The sequence below is a fragment of the Microcaecilia unicolor genome, chromosome 11 (assembly GCF_901765095.1).
Source record: "Microcaecilia unicolor chromosome 11, aMicUni1.1, whole genome shotgun sequence".
NCBI lineage: Eukaryota > Metazoa > Chordata > Amphibia > Gymnophiona > Siphonopidae > Microcaecilia > Microcaecilia unicolor.
In genome coordinates this window covers 158,164,181-158,186,523 of record NC_044041.1, presented here as the reverse complement: position 1 = coordinate 158,186,523, position 22,343 = coordinate 158,164,181, and the positions used below count along the sequence as shown (strand labels likewise).

Genomic DNA, 22,343 nt, shown 5'->3' with positions numbered 1-22,343 from the left:
CTGCATGAATGATTTTGCAGATCTTGAACGCAATGCGTTCCTTCAGTGGAAGCCAGTGAAGTTTCTCTCTTAGTGGTTTTGCACTTTCATATTTAGGTTTTCCAAATATGAGTCTGGTGGCTGTATTCTGGGCAGTTTGGAGTTTTTTGATTGTCTGTTCTTTGCACCCGGCGTATAGTGCATTGCAGTAATCCAGATGATTTATTACCATAGACTGTACCAGGGTACGGAAGATGTATCTCAGGAAGAAAGGTTTTACTCTTTTAAGTTTCCACATGGTGAAGAACATCTTTTTGGTCGTGTTTTTCACATGGGTGTCAAGAGTGAAGTTTCAATCAATGGTGACTCCAAGAATTTTCAAGTTTTGTGAGACCGGAAGGGAACAGTATGGCATGGTTATGGTGTTGAAGTTTTTTGTGTTATGTTGTGAGGTGAGTACAAGGCATTGTGTTTTTTCTGCATTAAGTTTTAGTTGGAATGCATCTGCCCAGGTGTGCATTATTTGGAGGCTTTGGGTGATCTCATTGGTGATTTCATTTAGATCATGTTTGAATGGAATGTAAATTGTGATGTCATCTGCATAAATGTAGGGGTTGAGGTTTTGATTGGCTAGTAGCTTGGCCAGAGGTATCATCATTAGGTTGAATAATGTTGGTGAAAGAGGGGATCCCTGGGGGACTCCACATTCTAAGCCATGTAAGCATCTACATGCGCCCAAAATGCGCCAAAATGTAGTTACAGCCCAGCTACCACGTGGCACTTATGATAAGTTCATTTTCGGCAGGTGTCCGATATGCGCGTCTGAAAAATTTTATTTTCGTACGCGCATATTGGGCGCGTGCCAAGTGGCATTTCATGTGTATAAGTCATTACTGCCCGGTTACTGCGTGAGACTTTAATGATAAGTCAATAGCTGCCGAGTAAGGTCTTAGACCCTGTCATGTCCCCTACCTCAACACAAGCGGCGTTCATCGGGCTGCCCAGGGTCCCATTGACACGCACACTTGACACAGCCCTGAGCCATGTGTGTGTGGTTCTTCTCTGGCTGCAGGCTCCTTGATTGCTTTGCTTCTGTGCACTTATTAGTATGTAAATCGTCAAATATAAGCTTCCAAACCACTAATATAAATTGCGGTGCTACCCCTGTGCAGTTTATTGTCATCAAATGCATATTTATGAGATGACATAAATTTGCACTGATACCTCAAACTCCTATGTTGTATAATGCTAATTCGAATAACAGCATAGGAGTTTGAGGTATCAGTGCAAATTAAATTACAACCAAATACATATGACACCAGTTTTTTTGAATTTAAATCACATTTTCTTATAAAAGTTGTTTTACAGACCTGTATGTTACCATTTTTCATTCATTTTGATTTTTTTATTATTTACTTATTATTTTTTATTCTTATTTTTTAATAATTTTGTCATTTAGGGACACGCTGTTTGTGCTGGGGTTTTTTGCATTTCCTTTTTCCTTGTCCTGATATGTAATTTGCAAGTAAGTATTACACACGAATTATATCTTTATTTATATTTTTTATTAATAATGTTTTGCTTTTTGATTTTGTTTGGTTATTATTTCAATTCACCATTTATTCATGCATTCTTCAATTATTAATTTTTCCATCATTCATTTTTTATTTTTCATTTTTTTATTTTTTTATCGTAATTTTAATTATTATATTATTTTTTCATATTAGTATTTTTTTCACATTTTTCATTTTTTAGTTTATCTAGTGGTACAAAAAATATTAATAAATTTATATTTTCATATATACTTTTTCTGTTTTTTTTTTTAGTTGTTCTTATTCGTAGAGATACAGACTAGGTATGTGTTCTTTCCTTTTATCATTTTATCAATTGACAATTTTAATATACAATATTTTGAAAAGATGTTTGATAGTCATTTTTATATGTTTGCACCAGTGCCCTTTCTTTGCTGGTATATATATATATATATATATTTTTTTTTTTTTTTTTTATGTTATATTTTCTTATGTTATTGTCTAATTCATTTGATTATTATAATTATATATTTATAAATATTTTATAAGTTTTTATCCATTTTTTAAATTGAAAGTGACTCTCATTGTTAACAATTCATGTCTATGTTTTACATGTACATTTTATAATTCATGTCTATGTTTTACATATTTTATATTTTATGTTTGGTTTAATTTGTAATTTTTATTTATTTATTTATTGCATTTGTATCCCACATTTCCCCACCTCTTTGCGGGCTCAATGTTGCTTAATATTAATATTAAATATCATTGATTTGTTTTTATAATGTTTAGATTCTATAATTTGTTTGTTTATTATAGCCTCTGACGCAGCCCTTTTGTGGGTGAAACGCGGCCTGTGTCGGGCAACTGTCTTATATACGGTATCTTCAATAAAATATTTTGGATAATATACTGATCTGCATGCTCATTTTCCACGTTTGATTTCACAGATCGTTTGCCTTGCTGTTTTCTGCTCTCTCTCTCTCTCTGCCTGGCTTCCAGGCTCCTTGATTGCTTTGCTTCCACCCACCTGGGTCTGCTCTTCCTCTGCCTGGCTTCCCTTGCTTCTCTCCTATTAGTCTTCCAGTTCTTTCTTCCCTTGCTCTTGTCCTATGGCTGTGCCCCTTCTCCCTGCTGATGCCAAATGCCAGCACTTTATCAGCTGAGCTCTCCCTAGACTCCTTGCTTTGGCTTCTACTTTGGTAAGAGTTACTTGCTCAGTAGTGTGCTTTTCCTCTACTTTGTTCTTCGTTACTGACTCTGCCTGTACCTGGATTACTCTCGTGTCTGCTGCCTGCCTACTGACCTTGCCTGTACCTGGATTACTCTAGTGTCTGCTGCCTGCCTACTGACTCTGCCTGTGCCTGGATCACTCTCTTGCCTGCTGCCTATCTGGCCGTCACGTTCATCACCCCGCTTCCTGCTCCATCTCGTAAGCCCTGCAGGTCGCCCGCACCTAGGGGCTCAACCTCTGGGGAACGGCGGTCAGTGCAAGTGAAACCCGGGGTTGTCTGGCCACCAAGCAGAACTTGGTCCGAGTACCGGTCTCAGCAGCACTCTACTTGGTACAAGAACTCACAGGTCTGACAGTAAGCCAAAGCCATTAGTTTGCCGGACAAACCTGACTTGGCGAATTTGGCCCAGGTTCTTCAGCAACAACAGGCCCAGCTGAATCGTCTGTCCGGAGTCCTGCAGGATGTTTGTTCTCAGTTGTCTACTCTTCATTCCCAACGGCAAGTTCCTGCTGCACTGCCCGGACCAGTTTTACCCACTCCTGGGTTAAGGCTCCCTGAGCCTCCCCAGTTTGACGGTACCCTTCCGCTTGTCGAGGGTTCCTCAACCAATGTCTTATGTTTTTTTAAATGCAACCTGGAGTCTTTTCCTCCGATAAACTCAAGATCACTTATATAATCTCCCTGCTCTCTGTACCAGCCCTGGCTTGGGCCTCTTCTCTCTGGGAGCAGCGGGATCCTATACTCACTAATCTTGGGGAATTTCTTCACCACTTTAGTTCAGTTTTCGACGTGCCTGGATGTCCCTCCTCGGCAGTGTTGGTGGAGGTGTGATGTTGGTGGAGGTGTACATTGTACTTATGAAGGCCTGAACCAAGCAGTTTCAGTGCTGCTAAGTATCTAATATCTAAGAATTAATGTACAGATGATGAGAAGTGGAAATTTCTCTTTTTTCTGTAAATTACAATGATATTAAGCAGGCCAGGTGAAGCAAGTACCCCCACCTCTTCCCCCCACCTTCCTCTGACCAAGCAAGTGAAAGACAATGAGCTCCTGCCATTTGTTGTCCATTTGCTGTTCACATGAATGTGTGTATTAGCCTTTGAGAGACTTTTAGGATGCAGATCAAAGGAAGTTCCAGGTGTAGGGGGCAGGGTTGACAGAGGAGAGAGAGATAGAAATCCTGTAATAAGGACTGGATAAGAAAACATTATTGCAGAAGAGGGAGAATCTCTCCCTTTGAATATGGCCAAGAGACAGAATTCTTTCCCATGCGAAACAGAACTCTTTCCCATGCCCTTGGAAGTAAGGCTAATATATCCAGGACAGAATTACCCTTTTACAACCACAATCAGGTAACACCTTATTTCCTTCTCTGCCTAGAACAATTCAAACACTATCTCCCTGGTCCCTGGAGTCAAAAGCAATAGTTCTATTGACAAGAGAAACATAACACCTCTATAACAACTCAATAAGGAAACAATAATTAACCTTTTTCTCCTCTCTCAGAATAAGAGAAAATACTAATTAAAGGTATGTCCAAGACACTTGGACAGCAGACCAAATGCATCCTCAAAAGGAAATAGAAACAGATGCTATATATTTCTTTATTGTCAGGAGATCCTGCCTGAATATGGGATGCTAATTAAGGGGGGTAAGAAGAAACCCTTCCCCCCCCCCCCTTCCTGTGCTCCTCTGGTATTGAAAGGGAAAAGAAATCCTATATAATATCTCTCTGCCAGACAGGAGGCAGGTCAGTGTGCAGTGCTCCTGTCTCATGCCAGAGAACTGGGAGTCTGCCCTGGCCTACTTTTCATTTGTAATTTCTATTTCTGTAATATGTTCTTATTTCTACCATATCCTACCTAGACTATTCTTATGACTATCTTCTTAATTTTTTTATCCTAATCTCTGGATAATTAAATAAACCAGTGTTAACCCCGAGAAGCGCTTCTCTGGTCCTTTTTTTCTTTATTTCAGTCTAAATAAGTTTTATCCGCTGTCCAGCTCTTAAGATAACGATTGGGAGGAATTAGATTGTGTAAGTAGTGTGGACCATGATTAGAGACTCTGGAGGCCACACGAAAAAGCACAAACAGCAGCCAGAGAACTTCTAGGGATTCAACAAGGCAATTGCTCTATAGGGGCATATGCCGTATGCTTTCGAACCCTAGCCTCTGAGGTGAGATGGAACCAGGAGGCCCTCACAGTCATCTTCTAGCAGAGGTTAATGGGCTGAATCAAAGATGAGTTGACAGGCTGGGCATTTCTGACCACATTGGATGCCCTGATTACTCTCTGCATCCGTATTGACGTTCGGTTTCAAGAGAGGACACAGGAACATTCTGCTCAGTGCCTAGAATGGGTGGCAGAGCTGGTGGTTGGGAGGCAGGGCTAGTGCTGGGCAGACTTATATGGTCTGTGCTGGGGCTGGTGGTTGGGAGGCGGGACTAGAGCTGGGCAGACTTATACGGTCTGTGCCGGAGCTGGTGGTTGGGCGGCGGGGATAGTACTGGGCTGACTTATACGGTCTGTGCCAGAGCCGGTGGTGGGAGGCAGGGATAGTGCTGGGCAGACTTATAGGGTCTGTGCCAGAGCTGGTGGTTGGGAGGCGGGGTTGGTGGTTGGGAGGCTGGGATAGGGCTGGCCAGACTGTGCACTGAAGAGGACAGTACAAATAAAAAAGTAGCACATATGAATTTATCTTCTTGGGCAGACTGGATAGACCGTGCAGGTCTTTTTCTGCCGTCATCTACTATGTTTACTATTCTGCTCAGCGCCAGTCACAGAGACCATCTCCTCAGGTGTTGCATCCTTCTTCTCCTAAAGGAGCTACTGGCACCACTTCTGGAATCTCCGAACAGCCGATGGTTATCGGGCGGCATCACCTCTCTGAGAAGGAAAGGGCTTACTGTCGGGACAATCAACTCTGTCTCTATTGTGGGCAGGCTGGCCATTTCCTGAGATATTGCCCGAATAAACTGGGAAACGCATTGACCCAGGGCCTCTGAAGGGGTTGGCCCTGGATCGATTCTCACCTCTTCCAGATAATCTTGTCTCCGTCCCTATTTTCCTATGCTGGAAGGAACTTTGTATTAGCACCATGGCTTTGATTGATTCAGGGGCCGGAGGGAATTTTATTGACGCCAGTCTCCTAGTCCAGCTTGGAACTCCCTCAATGGCCTGTAAACCTATGTTACAAGTGACCTCCATTCAGGGACTGACTCTACCCTACTCCATTATCCATGTCACTTGGCCTTTGCAGATGCAAGTAGGAATTTTACATAAGGAAGAGATTCAGCTTCTGGTTCTTCCCTGGGCCATCCATCCTGTTATTTTAGGCATGCCTTGATTACGACAACACACACTAAGTATCAACTGGACCACTAGCTATATCGACAGTTGGGGTTCCCAATGTTTTGCTAAATGTCTCACGCCGGTGGTTCCTCCTGCGAGGTCTATTTCTGCTTCCCCCAGGGGCCTGCTTCCCTGCGATGCTTCCCTTCCTATGGAATATCAAGATTTCCAAGATGTTTTCAATGCCCAGGAGGCTGATTCTCTTCCTCCACATCATCCTTTTGACTGCCCTATCGAATTACTTCCGGGCAAGACACCACCTAGGGATCGGCTGTATACCCTCTCCTGGGAGGAATCTAAAGTCATGCGGGAATATATTCAAGAAAATCTCCAAAAGGGCTTCATCAGACCCTCCTCCTCTCCGGTGGGGGCAGGTTTCTTTTTTGTAACCAAGAAGGATGGCTCTCTGCGACCATGTATAGACTACCGGGGTCTTATTGAAATAACCATTAAGAACCAGTATCTGCTCCCTCTGATTCCAGAACTTTTCGACCGTCTGCAGGTAGCATCTATCTTTACCAAGCGGGATCTCCGAGGCGCCTACAATCTGGTCCGAATCCGACATGGGGACGAATGGAAGACCGCCTTTAATACCCATGAAGGACATTTCGAATATCTAGTCATGCCAATTGGCCTTTGTAATGCACCTGCGGTCTTTCAGGAATTCATTAACTTCATTTTTCAAGATCTCCTATACTCATCAGTCATAGTTTACCTGGATGATATTTTGTTTTTTTCTGCTTCTGTTCAAGACCACCCTCGTCATGTCCGCACTGTTCTCCAATGCCTCCAGGACTACCGTCTCTTCGCCAAACTAGAGAAGTGTTCGTTTCATCAACGGTCTATTCTATTCTTGGGATATATCATTTCTTCAGAAGGGCTCCAAATGGACCCCACCAAACTCCGAGCCATCTGGGATTGGCCCATGCCCCAGGGTCTCCAGGCCTTGCAACGTTTTTTGGGGTTTGCTAACTACTACCGGCAGTTCATCCATCAATACTCCCTTATCACTGCCCCTCTTACCGCACTGACCAGGAAGGGTGCTAATGTCAGGAACTGGACACCGGAGGCCCAGGAGGCTTTCGCCACCTTAAAGCAAGCCTTTCTCTCTGCTCCTGTGCTTCGAAGCCCGGATATCAAAAAAACATTCATTTTAGAGGTGGATGCCTCTTCACTGGGGGCAGGGGCCGTTTTGTCTCTAACCTCAGACTCTGGCAAGTGTCATCCCTGTTTCTTTTTTTCCAAAATATTTTCTCCAACAGAGCGTAACTACACCATTGGGGACCGGGAATTGTTGGCCCTTAAATTGGCTCTCCAGGAATGGCGATATCTCCCGGTATTTCGACCTGCTGAAAAGAATATTCAGGCTGATGCGCTTTCCAGGGCCTTCAACCCTCCCGAAGAACCCAAGGAATCCTACCCCATGCTTAATCCTGCCCGTGTTGCCTCCACGACTGTAGTTTCTTCCGTCAGCACGAAGACCAATGTTCCACCCCAGTCAAGGAAGAAGGTTCTCAAATGGGGACACTTCTCCACGTTTGCTGGTCACTCTGGATTCCGCAAGACTTTTCATTTAATCTCTCAGTACTATTGGTGGCCACGCATGGCTCAGGATGTCTTACATTTTGTTTCCACCTGTCCGATCTGTGCCCGAAACAAATCTTCTCCTGGCAAGCCATGGGGATTCTTACAGCCACTGCCAATTCCACAGCTCCCTTGGCAGGAAGTATCCATGGACTTTGTTACTGATTTACCACCGTCCCAAGGTCTCACAGTCATTTGGGGAGTGGTGGATCGATTCTCCTGTATGGCCCATTTCATTCCCATGAAATCTCTCCCCTCAGCTGCTACTCTTGCCAAGAATTTCATCCAGCATATTTTTCGTTTATATGGTCTACCTCTCCGGTTCATAAGTAATCGGGGATCTCAATTCACTTCTAGTTTCTGGAGAGCACTGTGTTCTGCTTTTGGCATCACCACCCATTTTTCATCCACATACCACCCACAGACCAATGGAATGGTGGAACGGGTCAATCAAACTCTCAAGACCTTCCTGCAAATGTATACTAATAACTGACAGGATGATTGGTCCACATTACTCCCCTGGGCTGAATTTGCCTATAACTATGGTCTCCACACTGCCTCTCATACGTCACCATTTTTTACAGTATATGGGCGCCACCCACGACTACCACTTCCGATCCCTCAGACCCAAGCCTCGCCTCAGCTCCAACAGACCCTCACTGATATCTGGGACATTTGGAGCAGGGTCCAACAACATCTTCAGCGAGCCGCTGCTAGATACAAGCTTTTCACAGATCGTAAGAGGCAGTCTGCTCCGACCTTTAAACCTGGACAAAAAGTTTGGCTTAGTACCAAATACTTGAGACTCCAATTACCCTCCTTCAAGTTTGCTCCCCGATATATTGGACCCTTTTCAGTATGATCTCGGGTGGGAGCCGTCACTTATCGTCTCCAGTTACCAGGTAATCTCAAGGTCCACAACGCTTTCCACATGTCCCTGCTAAAGCCATTCTTGACCTCGAAATGGCACCCAGAGCCAAAGAAGATCATCGTTTCTGATTCCGAACCGGATCCTGAATTTGCGGTAGATGAGGTTCTGGACTCCAAACGTCAAAGGGGACAGCTGTTCTATTTGCTATCCTGGAAGCACTTTGGTCCCGAGGATAATTCCTGGGAGCCCGCTGCCAACGTCCATGCACCTGAATTGATCTGGGAGTTTCATACCTGCTACCCATCCAAACCCGGACCTAGGCAGAGGGGGACCCTTAAGGAGGGGGTACTGTCATGTCCACTACCTCAATGCAAGCAGCGTCCTCGGGCTGCGCAGGATCCCATCGACACGCACACTTGACTGGCACAGCCCTGAACCATGTGTGTGTGGTTCTTTTCTGGCTGCAGGCTCCTTGATTGCTTTGCTTCCACCCACCTGGGACTGCTCTTCCTCTGCCTGGCTTCCCTTGCTTCTCTCCTATTGGTCTTCCAGTTCTTCCTTCCCCTGCTCTTGTCCTATGTCTGTGCACCTTCTCCCTGCTGATGTCAGATGCCAGCACTTTATCAGCTGAGCTCTCCATAGACTCCTTGCTTTGGCTTCTACTTTGGTAGGTGTTGCTTGCTCAGTAGTGTGCTTCTCCTCTACGTTGTTCTTCGTTACTGACTCTGCCTGTACCTGGATTACTCTTGTGCTGGGAAAAATGGTGGAGGCTATTATTAAGAATAAAATTACACAGCACATACAAAAGCATGGGCTACTGAGACAAAATCAGCACTGATTTAGTGAAGGGAAGTCTTGCCTCACAAATCTACTGCATTTTTTCAGGGGGTGAACAAACATGTGGACAAAGGGGAGCCAGTGGATGTTGTGTATCTAGATTTTCAGAAGGCGTTTGACAAAGTGCCTCATGAAAAACTCCAAAGGAAACTGGAGAGTCATGGGATCGGAGGCAGTGTATTATTATGGATTAAGAGCTGGTTAAAAGATAGGAAGCAGAGAGTAGGGTTGAATGGTCATTATTCTCTATGGAGAAGGGTAGTTAGTGGGGTCCCTCAGGGGTCTGTGCTGGGACCGCTGCTTTTTAACATATTTATAAATGACCTTGAGATGGGAGTAACTAGTGAGGTAATTAAATTCGCAGATGACACAAAGTTAACCAGGGTCGTCTCATCGCAGGAGGAGTGTGAAAGATTACAAGAAGACCTCATGAAGTGTTTGTTTACACTTTCTAACAATAATAGAACCAGGGGACACAAGATGAAATTAGAATGTGGTAGGTTTAAAACGAATTGGAGAAAGTTTTTCTTTACTCAGCGCGTAGTTAGACTCTGGAACTCATTGCCGGAGAAGGTAGTGATGGCAGCTGGCCTTGCTGAGTTTAAAGGGGGTCTGGATAGATTCCTGAAGGAAAAGTTCATTGATCGTTATTAAATTTTGGGTTTTTGCTAGGTTCTTGGGGCCTGGATTGGCCGCTGTTGGAGACGGAGTGCTGGGCTTGATGGACCTTGGGTCTTTTCCCAGCATGGCGGTGCTTATGTCTGCTGCCTGCCTACTGACACTGCCTGTACCTGGATTACTCTCGTGTCTGCTGCCTGCCTACTGACACTGCCTGTACCTGGATTACTCTCGTGTCTGCTGCCTGCCTACTGACACTGCCTGTACCTGGATTACTCTTGTGTCTGCTGCCTGCCTCCTGACCTTGCCTATACCTGGATTACTCTCATGTCTGCTGCCTGCCTACTAACTCTGCCTGTACCTGGATTACTCTTGACCTGCTTCCTGCCTACTGACTCTGCCTGTACCTGGATCACTTTCTTTCCTGCTGCCTGTCTGGCCGTCACATTCATCACCTCGCTTCCTGCTCCATCACGTAAGACCTGCAGGCCGCCCACACCTAGGGGCTCAACCTCTGGGGAACGGCGGTCAGCGCAGGTGAAACCCGGGGTTGTCCGGCCACCAAGCAGAACCTGGTCCGAATACCAGGCTTGGCAGCGCACAGGTCTGACATACTCAAAATGGACACACAGCAATTTTCATTTTGTCGCACGTCCATATTTGGCAAAAATTTTTAAAAAGACATTTTTTTACAGGTGTGCTGAAAAATGATTCTGCGCACATCCAAAATACGCATCTACACTACCGCAGGCCATTTTTCAGCGAGCATTTGTAAAAGGGCCCCTTAATCTCAAAAATGGCATTTGCGATTTTCAAAACTCGGATTTGAGACATTTTTCTCTGCAGTGTGTGGAAATCACAAGGGGATGTGTTGGGGGCATGATTTTGGTGTTCCCAGAACCTGGATGTTTTTACTTTGTTCCATTATGGCAGAAAAACATCCAGAGCTAAAAGCTAGACCATTTGGTCTAGACCTGTTTCAGTCATAACTAAGTCACAAAAAGGTGCCCTAAATGACCAGATGATCACTGGAGGGATTAAAGCATGACCCCCCCTTACTCCTTCAGTGGTCACTGACCCCCTCCCACCTCCCAAAGATGTGAAAGAAACAGTGCATAAAATAGGAAGAAAAAAACAAACACACAGAAAAATCAGCAAAAAAACAAAATGAATGGAGGTGGCTAAAGATCGAATTTGTTCCAGGACAGGTTGAAGTTAGGATTTTACAGACACACTCTTAGTCCCAGATAAAATTGCATAAGCTTTATGAAGATACATGCACTTTGTAGGTGGACCCTTGTAGCTGAACCCAACATGGGTCATTTTTCAGCTATGAAATGTTCATCAGGAGGAACAAATATTGAATAATAAATAATTAATAAATATATCAAATCATAAATACATAAAATTGCAAATGATAAAATATGCTTAATTAGGAAGAAAATGAAACAGAAAAAGAAATAAGAGAGAAATAGGGAAAGGATAAATAAAGTCCATACTAATCCATACAATAACAACTGTGGCAAAATCGAGTTATGTCAGAAAAATCATTAAAAGTCAAAAATCTTGCCAGCCGCAGGAGAAAAAAGCAAGCAAGGAAAAACGGCAAAATAACCAGTCATCAGCCCACATAAGGCACGTGATTGTAGGATATTGACCCAGTTGCATACCATCACCAAAAGATTTTCAAAAGAAATTATGAAGCATATAGTCCTAGTGATGAACTAGTGACACAGTTATGTATTAAATATAAAGAACTTACATAAACCAGCAACTTCATGTCTCTGCACCATCCGATGGCTTCATTAAAAATCCAATGACATCTTCATTAGTAAAACAGAAACCCACTGTTTTTCTTTGCTTGCTTTTTTTTCTCCTGCAATTTATGCCTTTTAATGATTTTTCCTACATAACTTGTTTCCCTCTTGTTATTTTGGAGAAATAAAGTTTACTGCACAACTAAGTACGGACACACACACACACACACACACACATATAGATATAAATCTTGTTGAGTATGTTACTTCCCTGTTTTAGGCCTGCATATTGGCATCTGTATACTATTGTGGTTTGCTTAATGCATTGTTCCTTTCTTTGGGTTGGATTACATATCAATTTACAGGTAGGCTTAATATGCATGATGTCACACAGTTCTGGGTTTGTGGTCTGTATTGTTACACTTGCTACAGTTGCAAAATTCAATCACTAGGTATGTTTGCTAAGACACGGTTTTCTTTTTGTTTGTTTTATCAAACATAGTAACATAGTAACATAGTAGATGACGGCAGAAAAAGACCTGCATGGTCCATCCAGTCTGCCCAAGACAAACTCATATGTGTATACCTTACCTTGAATTTGTACCTGTCCTTTTCAGGGCACAGATCGTATAAGTCTGCCCAGCAGTATTTCCCGCCTCCCAACCACCAGTCCCGCCTCCCATCATCGGCTCTGGTACAGACCGTATAAGTCTGCCCTCCCCTATCCTAGCCTCCCAACCACCAACCCCTCTTCCCCCCACCTGCTCCGCCACCCAATTTCAGCTAAGCTTCTGGGGATCCATTTCTTATGCACAAGATTCCTTTATGCATATCCCACGCATGTTTGAATTTATCAAACTTACTTAAGTCTTAATTCACTTAAATCTTCAGTGCTGTTAGTATTAGTATGCACTTTTTTTTATCATTTACATGTGTTTTTTGTTTAATTGTTCATCAAAATTAAGTCTTCAATGTTGTTAGTATTAGTATACAATTTATTTATCCTTTCCCTATTTCCAGTTCTCTAGTCATCCTCTGTTATTTCTTTTTCATTTTCTTCCTAATTATGTATATTTTATACATTTGCGATTTTATGTATTTATGATTTTTTGTATTTATTATTCAATATTTGTTCCTCATGAGGATTCCTGTTGAAGTCCTCATGAGGAACAACCCATCTACAAGGGTCCACCTACAAAATGTGTCCACCTACAAAGCGCATGTTATCTTCATGAGGTTTATGCAATTTAATTTGGAACTGAGTGTGTCAATAAAGTCCTAACTTTAACCTATCCTGGAACGGATTTGCCCTTTAGCCACCTCCATTCATTTTTTTGTTTTAAAGATATAGTACATACCAGCCTCTATGATAGCTTCAGATGTTATGGCCAGTCCTATTAGTGCAACAAGCAAGTCCCTGCAGTAGTCTAGTGGTTGGTGCAGTGCACTTTAGAGAAAGGGACCCAGGCCTATATCCCCCTCTACCTGTTACACTTTGGTAGAAAGTGTGAGCCCTCCAAAAAAACTGTAAAAACCTACAGTACTTATGTCACCCTTTCTGTGGTAAGACTGTACACAGTATCAAAATGCCACTGATATGTAGTCGCGTCAGCCGAGGAACTAACTGTGCTCAGCTCACAAGAGGCAGAGTGAACATAAAATGAAACATCATCCTTAAAAGATAATACCGGATGAATGCATAAAAGTGAATATGAATTCCTGTGAATGGAATCAATTTGATTTACAATAAATCCTGATACTACTCCCTTATATATAATACTGAATTATTTATTTAAGTGGAATGGAATTATTTGACTGTACTGGTAAACAGAAAGAAATACTCTTCAGTTAGATTGTACAGGATTAAACCAGTAGAACTGCTGACTCCCTACTGGATCCAGTGTACACTCTAATTTCTTTACTAACCAAACATTTAGTTTCCTGACCAAGTTACAAGTAAGTATAACACTTCAAAGATTTCCAACTCAAAATAAGAATGTTTCTTAGGTGTATCTCATTTAAACATTTTATAAACTTCTTTCATACAGGGCTTACTTATCAGATAAGTAACTATCCAAAATCTTTCAAATCTTAGTCTTATAGTGGTATAATTATTCTAATTGGATTTCTCCTTCTTCCTTTATTTTCAAAATTAAATCTCAGTTCACTTGTGTGATAAACAGGAGTTTCAGAAAAAGTGTGTGAATTGTCTCTCTCTCTCTTCCTCAATTTCCTGTATTCAGTTGGTTTACTTTTCTCTCACAGTACTTAGCTGAGGAAAAAAACTTCAAATTGCTGTCTTCAAGAGATCTTTTAGAAGTTGTCTTCCACCGATTCTTCTTCCTAAACTTAATCTAAAAATAAAAATAAAAGGAGAAATACTGCCTCCCTGCAGTATGTGAGTCTTTAGATCAGCCTGCCTGAAACTGGAACCTGGACTGAGTGTTAAACTATAAAAAAATAAAATAAATTGAATTTCCTCAGTTCTAATTTCCTAAGTAGCTTTGTTATAACTTTACCCGGACTATATAAAGAGCAACTCTTTTTTTTCTTCCAAGCTGCTGAGATCTTGAAGCCCACTGCTAGGTCTCATCCACACACACACACATTCATAGATCCAATCCCCTCTCTACTCAGTAAGTCCATTGATCTGGCTAATTCAAAATGTGAGCAAAGTCCTCTTAGTTCCCAAAGATTCTTTTTCTAACTTATCTCCTTTTCACCAAAGAATATAATTCAGATCAAACATTTATCTCAGATCAACTATTTATCTCAGATCAAATCTTAAGGTTTCCTTGCTTAAAGGCACTTACATCTACTTAGCCTTTATATAGCTTATAGGATTTAAGCACTCTTAAACTGAAATTCTTTCTTTTCTATTTTTCATAAGCTTCAAGTAATCCTGAAATATTCAGATCCTTTTCTCAGTAGAGAAACCTCAAACTTGTAAATTTCCACCAATCTCTTTTCACTCATATTTTCTCATTTACCACATAATCAGGCACTCTTTTGTAACTTCAGTCAACTTAGATCAAACAACAATTCTTTCTTTCAACTCTTTTACACATGGAGCTACCATGCAGGTCCTGTCTTGGCCAAATCTTCAGTTGCATGTGCTCCTCTCTGTTACCGGGCAGATTTTCTAACAGGAGCTGATCATCCAATCAGAGAGCTCTATTTGAATGCAGATTAACATACAGACACTCTAATGGGAATTTTTTGTCAAAAACACTAGATAAACCCTTCGTTTTTGGATCAAACTTCACATTTTGGATCAGAGCCATGTCCTAACATTAAAGCTGTAAACATTTCTATCAATTTTTACCCATAAATATGCAAATGAGAACCTCCCAAAAATGGACTAATTTACATATGATTTAAAAAAATTTGAGTACGTAGCATACCAATCCCATTTCCTAGCACCTAAATTCTGCAATTAGATTAATGCAAATACTTTAAAAACTTATTTTTAGCACTTTTAAAATTTCATGTGTCAGTGCAGGTCTCCTTGGTATGAATTGCTCATGTGCAGGAATTCATCCTAGCTAAATATCTCCCTGACAACCCAGGACACCTTCATCCAACCCCCTTGCTCTCCCAGCAGTAAGGTAAACAAATTAAACCAATTTCCACAACTGGTTACACTTCACAGTGCATTTTTTTCAAGCAACAAAGGTGCCGGTACTCAAATGCCAGATCTCCCTTTAGGGGTGGGGTGATCATTGAGGGACCCACCCCACAATAGCCAGGCCCCCTGCAACCAGTCACAGAATCTATGACAAGGCAGAATTGGTGTGTAGAGCCTAAGCTCTTTCATTAAAACTTGGGGACCGTCGGTCAATTTTAGCAGACAATGGAAAAGGTGCCGGTACTCAGTACCCCCAAGTACTCCCTCAAAAAAAGCTCTGCATATAGGTGGCACCTGCATGCATAAGGGCTTGTGAGGCAGTGAGGAACATAGGGCCCCTTTTACCAAGCTGTGGCAAAAGGGAGCCTTGTTCTGGCATTGGTGCATGTTTGTGTTGTATGCCGAGGCCCCCTTTTACTGCACCTGGTAAAAGGGTAGTTTTTCTTTTCTGCAGGAAAATTTCTGCACAGTCATTTCAGGGGGGGGGGGGGGGGGGGGGGCTTTACCACCACTATTGAGATGGTGGTATGGGTTCCACGCTAACCAGGCAGTGCGCAGCACTGCCCGATTACTGCCGGGTATACTCTAGTTTGTAGCTCCAGATATGACAGCGCGCTGGGGGGTGGGAAGTACTGCTGGGTTGCTGCAGTACTTATTTATTTATTTTATTTTTGTTACATTTGTACCCCGCACTTTTTCCCACTCATGGCAGGCTCAATGCGGCAGGCAATAGAGGGTTAAGTGACTTGCCCAGAGTCACAAGGAGCTGCCTGTGCCGGGAATTGAACTCAGTTCCTCAGTTCCCCAGGACCAAAGTCCACCACCCTAACCACTAGGCCACTCCTCCACTGTTTAGCTAGCGGTAACTTGCTTACCGCCGCTTTGTAAAAGGGTCCATAGTGTGGTCGCCCCTAGAGATATTCCCTGTGGAGAGTGGCAGCTCAGCCACCCTACAGCAGGTGGCACTAGACCTGCTATGTTCCTGGCTGAACTGCAGAGCTACTATGGCAGGACCCAGTGTATTATGGAGTGGAGGAGTGGCCTAGTGGCTAGAGCACATGTCTTGACCTCCAGAGGTGGCCAGTTAAAATCCTACTGCTGCTCCTTGTGATCTTGGGCAAGTCAATTAACCCTCCATTGCCTCAGGTACAAGCTTAGATTGTGAGCCCTCCAGGGACAGGAAAATACCCAGTGAATCTGAATGTAACTCACCATGAGATACTGCTGAAAGGTGTAAGCAAAATCTAAATAAATAAATAAATTATGGGAAGTGAGGCTGTCTGCTTCCACTTTGTGGAGTTAAAAGTTCTAGGTGAGAGCAGAAGGGAGAGGCCCCAGAAGGAGAGAACTCAAAAGGTGCAAGGTCCCAATACAGAGACCTTGGCAAGAGAGGCCTCATGTGGAAGAAGATCCCGATACAGAGACCTTGGAAAAAGAGCAGGAACTCAGAGTGTGACCTGCCTGACTGTATTTGGAGCTGTGGTGACCTGGCTGAGAATTACCGTGAGTACAAGTTATACTGTGTGGCTAAAGTAAGCCTTGAGTAATATTATCTGTGTGGCTGAGGGAAGCCCTGAGTATAAGTAAAGGTATATGGCTGGGGCAAAGCCTGAGGGTACATGAACATAAATATTAATAATTGCTCATTGAACTGTAGAGGATTATCTTTGCTATGATCTGGCCCCATGATGTAACAGGACCGAGACTGTTTATTTTTTAAATAAACACCTTTATGTTGAACTCATACCTCCTGTCTGGCTGTATTATTGCTCCAGTCATGCCTAAACCTGCTCAGTGTCTTATAGGGCTACTGTAGTGGTGTACAGTTGGGTACAGTAGGTTTTTGGTGTGTTTTGGAGGGTTCACCATACAATATAAGGGGGTAACAATGAGATGTGTACCATGGACCTTTTATGTGAAGTCCACCACAGTTCCCCCGAGGGTGCCCCAGTGCTCTGGGGGCATGTCTGTAGGGCCAGCCTACTAAGAATGCTGGCTTGATTTTGTGCATTTTTCCTTAGGACATTTTTTTTTCAAAAATGATCCTAAAAGATAGATGTGCTGAGCACAAAAACATCTAGCAAATGGGCATTTTTGAAACAAAATGTTGGACATTTTTCTGGTTTGAAAATGTCCATGTTCACTACTGGATTTTTGGATGTTTTCCACAAAATGTCCAAAATCGGATTTAGACATCATATATCGAAAATGCCCCCACCAATGACTTCAAACACACTGATTTCAAAATGCCATTTGCTTTTAGAATCCTTTCAGTGACATCAGTGCTGATAGAATCACAGCCAAGAAAGCAAACATGATAAAAGATGCCAATGACCTGCAGAGATGGAAATAATCATTCTTCTGACTGATTTAAACCTAAATTCCCAATAATTTACCAGGCCTGTTGCTGGGTTAACTAGCACCCTAAATAAGTCTTGGAGGGGAGGGAGGTCCCATTTTGAAATTCCAGCCAGTTGTAGGGAGGAGGAGAAGGGCCCTCTGATGGCATAACTGCAAAATTTTAAATACTGGCATTCCACTATCTGCCAAGGCACACTGGCACCCAACTGATTATTCATCTTACTCACCTCTTCCAATGGCCCTGCATTTGACAAGGGATTTTGGATACCTATGCAGAAAAAGAAACACTCCCTTTAGAAAATATTGTATTTTTGCAAGTTTTTTTTAATATAGCTACTTCTGTGAAAATTATTTCTGCAATGAAGTATGAAGTGCAGAGTATGCAAGACTGATATTCACCTCAACAAGTACAGCTTGGCAAAACACAATACACCCCAAACTTCAGGAAATTGACAGATCTAATCTCTTTTGTTGGGCTTTTCCTCAATACAGGGGAACATGTTTAGTGGTATTAAGCCCCTACAAAACTCAACACAGCCTTGGTAGAGTTGTCTGGGGCAGAGGGGAGGGAAGAAACTAATATTCCAGGGCTCTGGGGACACACAAAACAGTATAGCAAAAAGCCATTTTTCACATATGGGTTTGTTGTTCCAATCATAAAAATTTGCTAAAGTAAATGGTAAAATTACTAAAATTGCAAAAACTTCTGGAAAACTCTCAGAACAAGAGAAATACAGTCAAGTAGACTACACGAAAACAATAAGCAGTGATAGTTCCTAGGAAGCTTTTTTCCCTTTCTCTTTAAGAAGATCTTGCACTCCATGGGAATTTAGTATTTTTGAAGTACTTTGCAGTATATTATAAGCAGGATTAATTTGTTGTATAATTCCTAGGACTTCCTGTAAGTGCTCCTTCCTTTAAGGCCTGAGAGATCAATGTGAGATCCTCTGGTTATCGGACTCTCTCTTAACACTTGCAATTCTGCAATTCAGCTGTTCAGATCTGGATCTCTCCTTCACCTGAGACAGACACTTCTAATGCGCAGACTTCTCCTGGTCATTAGGTTAGTGGCTCTTAATCACAGCAAAGCAATGTACAAAACAGAATGTAAATGGGACACACATCAGCATAAAAGGGGGTAGTAGAAGTAACAGTGTAAAAAAGTAGAAACTTTGAAGGGAATTTTACAGAATCCTTCTAGGAAACAGCCGACACACCACCAAGTAACCAATTATTAGGCTTCTCTTTTACTGCTCTAGACATAGCCAACATAGATGCTTCAACAGTGGCATAGCCACTTTGGGCTCAGCCTTTAAAAGACTGTTGGGGATGCCGAAGTTCCATAAGCCAAAGATATACATGCTCAGTTCTTGCATGAACTGAGCATGCTCAGGGAGTCCTTGGAGGTGCTGAGGCATGCCGCTGACTTCTGAATTAAAGAAGCACACAAGAAGGAGGGGAGCGGCTGGGGAACTTTGAGTGGTGGGGCCTCAGCACACGCAGGGGGAGGGGGAGAGAGAAGGTAGCCCATCCCTGGGTACTCCCAAAATTGCAGGGTTGGCTATGTCCCTATCACTGCAAAAAGGTGATGTACAGGCTGTTAAGCCCACTTTGAACTTCCATTCTAAGGCCAAAAATGGGGTAAGATAGCTGAAAGGTGTAAGGTGTGTAGTCTTGAGGTGAAACTGAGGATAGTGGAATAGCCAGTAGATTATATTGAACAGAGTGCAAAGGTTAGATTAGGCTTTTCCAACCTATGGCCCGTGGGCCAGATCTCAGCCCGTCAAGTGCCTTCTCTTGGCCTTCAGCAGCTTGGCAATTTTTTTTTTTTGGGGGGGGGGGGGGGACCTTAGATTCTTGCCACAGAATTCCTGCTTCCCTGACACAACTTATCCTTCCACAAGCTTGAGCTCTGTGAGACTTGAAACTGCGAGACCAACCCCAACTTCTGGCACTGTGGGCACAAACTCATGGATAGCGGAGTTGTGGCGGGGAAGAAGAGAATCTGCACCTGAAGGCAGAAGAGGGGGTGCATGAGAGAGACAGAGAGATTGGGTGAAGGCTGGTGGGGTACATAAAAGAGAGAGTGGGTGAAGGCTGGGGTGTAAATGAGAGAGAGAGACTGGGCAAAGGCTAGGGAGTACATAAGGGAGAGAAAGGCTGGGTGGGGGCATGGATGAGAGAGAGTGTGAGTGTGTGCGTGTGTGCACACATGTGCCTTGGCCCTCTGAAATATTAAATGTGTCCCCCGATGAAAAAGGTTGGAAAGGGCTCAATGTCTCAGTAGCAATATCTTGTATTTACATCTGTAGGAGATCAGGAGCCGATGCTGGTTGATCAGAAAGGTGGTCTTGTAATCAAACCTATAAGTGTAATGCAGAAGTTTCACATCCAGACTTTGTATCCTCTTTAATGCTGCGATTTTCAGACCATTATAAAGAGGGTTACCATAGTCCAAGGAGATTGCAATGCATGAATTAATACCCAGAACAAGAGATGGATGTCCTGCCTATGAGTGACAGTAGTAGGAGGGGACACTGTATGGAGGGAAAACTGTGTGAGTATAGATACCAAGCCCATTGGGAGTGACCCTGTCCTTTACTATTGCTCCCTGGCCACTGCAAGGGGAGATAATGGCTGGCTAGCCTAGCCAATGTTACCAGAGAAAGAAAGAAGTAAGAAAACAGCATAAGAGTAATTGAAAGCTGCTGCACTGAATCTAGGTAGAATTGGAACAGGGACTAGACCATCAGCACAACCGTCAATGGAGAAGATACAGAGGAGCAATGAGGAGATCTGCCTGGAGAAGACCATCAACTGCTCTAAGGATAAAGGGATCTGCAATAGAGTCTCATCTAGGAATAAAATCCCATACAAAAAAAGACTTTGTACCTGAAGACTTACTGCAAAAAACACCTAACAGGGCAGAGTGTTCAGCAGAACATCTACTAAAGACTGTAGGGGCTGGGTATTACATTTCTTCTACTAGTGACTGTAAATAGTTAATGCTGAAAAATTGTCCTTTGTTTTTTCCTACATCATCCAAGTTTAAGTAAATGTTTTTGCTAGAATTGCAGCTTCTGGCTTGGACTGATTTATGGGATGAGAGGAGCATGCTGTGTGAATTGTTGTGCCTTGTAGCCTTCCAGCCTGTTTGTCCCAGCCATGACCTCACAAATCAGTCCTAAAAATTCTTATAGTAACCTGCCCTGATAGAACACGCTTTTTTTCTGGAACCTTATTGCAGTGGTTCTCAACTCAGTTCTCGGGACACACCTAGCCCTGGATTAACCATTAAGTACAGTAATCACATGTTTAGGACACTGTGGGAAGGTGGGGCACCACAGAGTTTCCCCCCCCCCCCTTGTTAACTCTTTCACTGCTGTCTGCCACACCCATTATCCAACATGAATTTCAGTGTTTTTCTAATCATTAGAAATTATATGATTTTTTTTTTCATACAGTCACGATACATCTCAGCATTTATTGAATCTTAATATCTTTCAGTTAACCAACGGAAGGGCCAAGCGGCACCATTGTTGGGCTGTGCCTAGGGCATCAGTTGGACTTAATCTGCCACTGGGCACACCCAGTCATTCAAACTTTCAGAATATCCACAATGAATATGCATGCACTGCCTCCTTGGTATGCAGATCAGTCTCATGCATATTCATTGAGGATATCCTGAAAACCTGACTGGCTGGGTGTGCCCTGAGGACTGGGTTAAGAAGCAGTGTCTTATTGAAGTCTGGTGGTATCTGTTTTATATATGAGAAGTACATAGCTTTGTTTTGCTACAGTTACATCTTGTTCAACTTGTTTAAAAGTGATACTTCTAATGTATATCAGAAGATACTGCTTATCAGTAGGGTAGCCAGAGTTTAATTTTTAGATGGGCCTGGAGGTGGACTAGGTGGGCACAGGCCTCGCATTTCCTCTCCACCTGCTACCACCCCCCACCCAATGAATATGCATGAGAGAGATTTGCATACAGTGAAGATAGTGGGCATACAAATCTCTCTCATGCATGTTCATTGGGGATGGAATTTATAATGGATAGAAACATTTGGAACTGTTTTTGATATTGATTCATGCTCAGACAGTTTTTATTCACAGGTTTGAGTTCACCCCCTGAGGAAGCAATTCTGATTAACACAGCTTGTGTTGGGGCTATGAATTTGTTCACCTAGTTGGAGAAACGAGATCAACCAGTTTTGCCACCCATTGCACTGGATTGTTTTCATCTGAGGAGAACAGGATAAGAAGTTTTACAATAGATAAGCTGGATTTATTTTATTACTGCATAAGTTTGAGTGGAAGAACTATAGTATTATTGAATTTTGGATGTTCGGACAATAATGAGACGATGATCACAGTTTCACAGCAAGTGCAATATAACATCTTTTCAATCAAGACTTTGGTAGGAACTGTGACGTGCAATAATGGGATAGTTGGTTGTCATCATTTTAATGGGCACCTCGTTCTGAGCACTATTCACACATATATACATTTTTGTTCATAGTGATAGTAATTGCTATTAACATTTGGTATAAGCTCTGATCATAGGGAGCTTTTTTTTTGTAATGC

At 42.7% G+C, this 22,343-nt stretch overlaps 1 protein-coding gene across 1 annotated transcript in view; it reads right to left on the bottom strand.

Annotated features, from left to right (window-relative positions):
* GIPR (gastric inhibitory polypeptide receptor) overlaps nt 1-22,343 on the bottom strand; it is a 246,513-nt gene that overhangs the window by 187,228 nt on the left and 36,942 nt on the right. The window contains exon 2 of the mRNA XM_030219790.1: nt 17,984-18,024. Within this exon, the coding sequence (XP_030075650.1) occupies nt 17,984-18,003 (20 nt within the window). The 5' untranslated portion in view covers nt 18,004-18,024. The remainder of the gene's footprint in view (nt 1-17,983; nt 18,025-22,343) is intronic.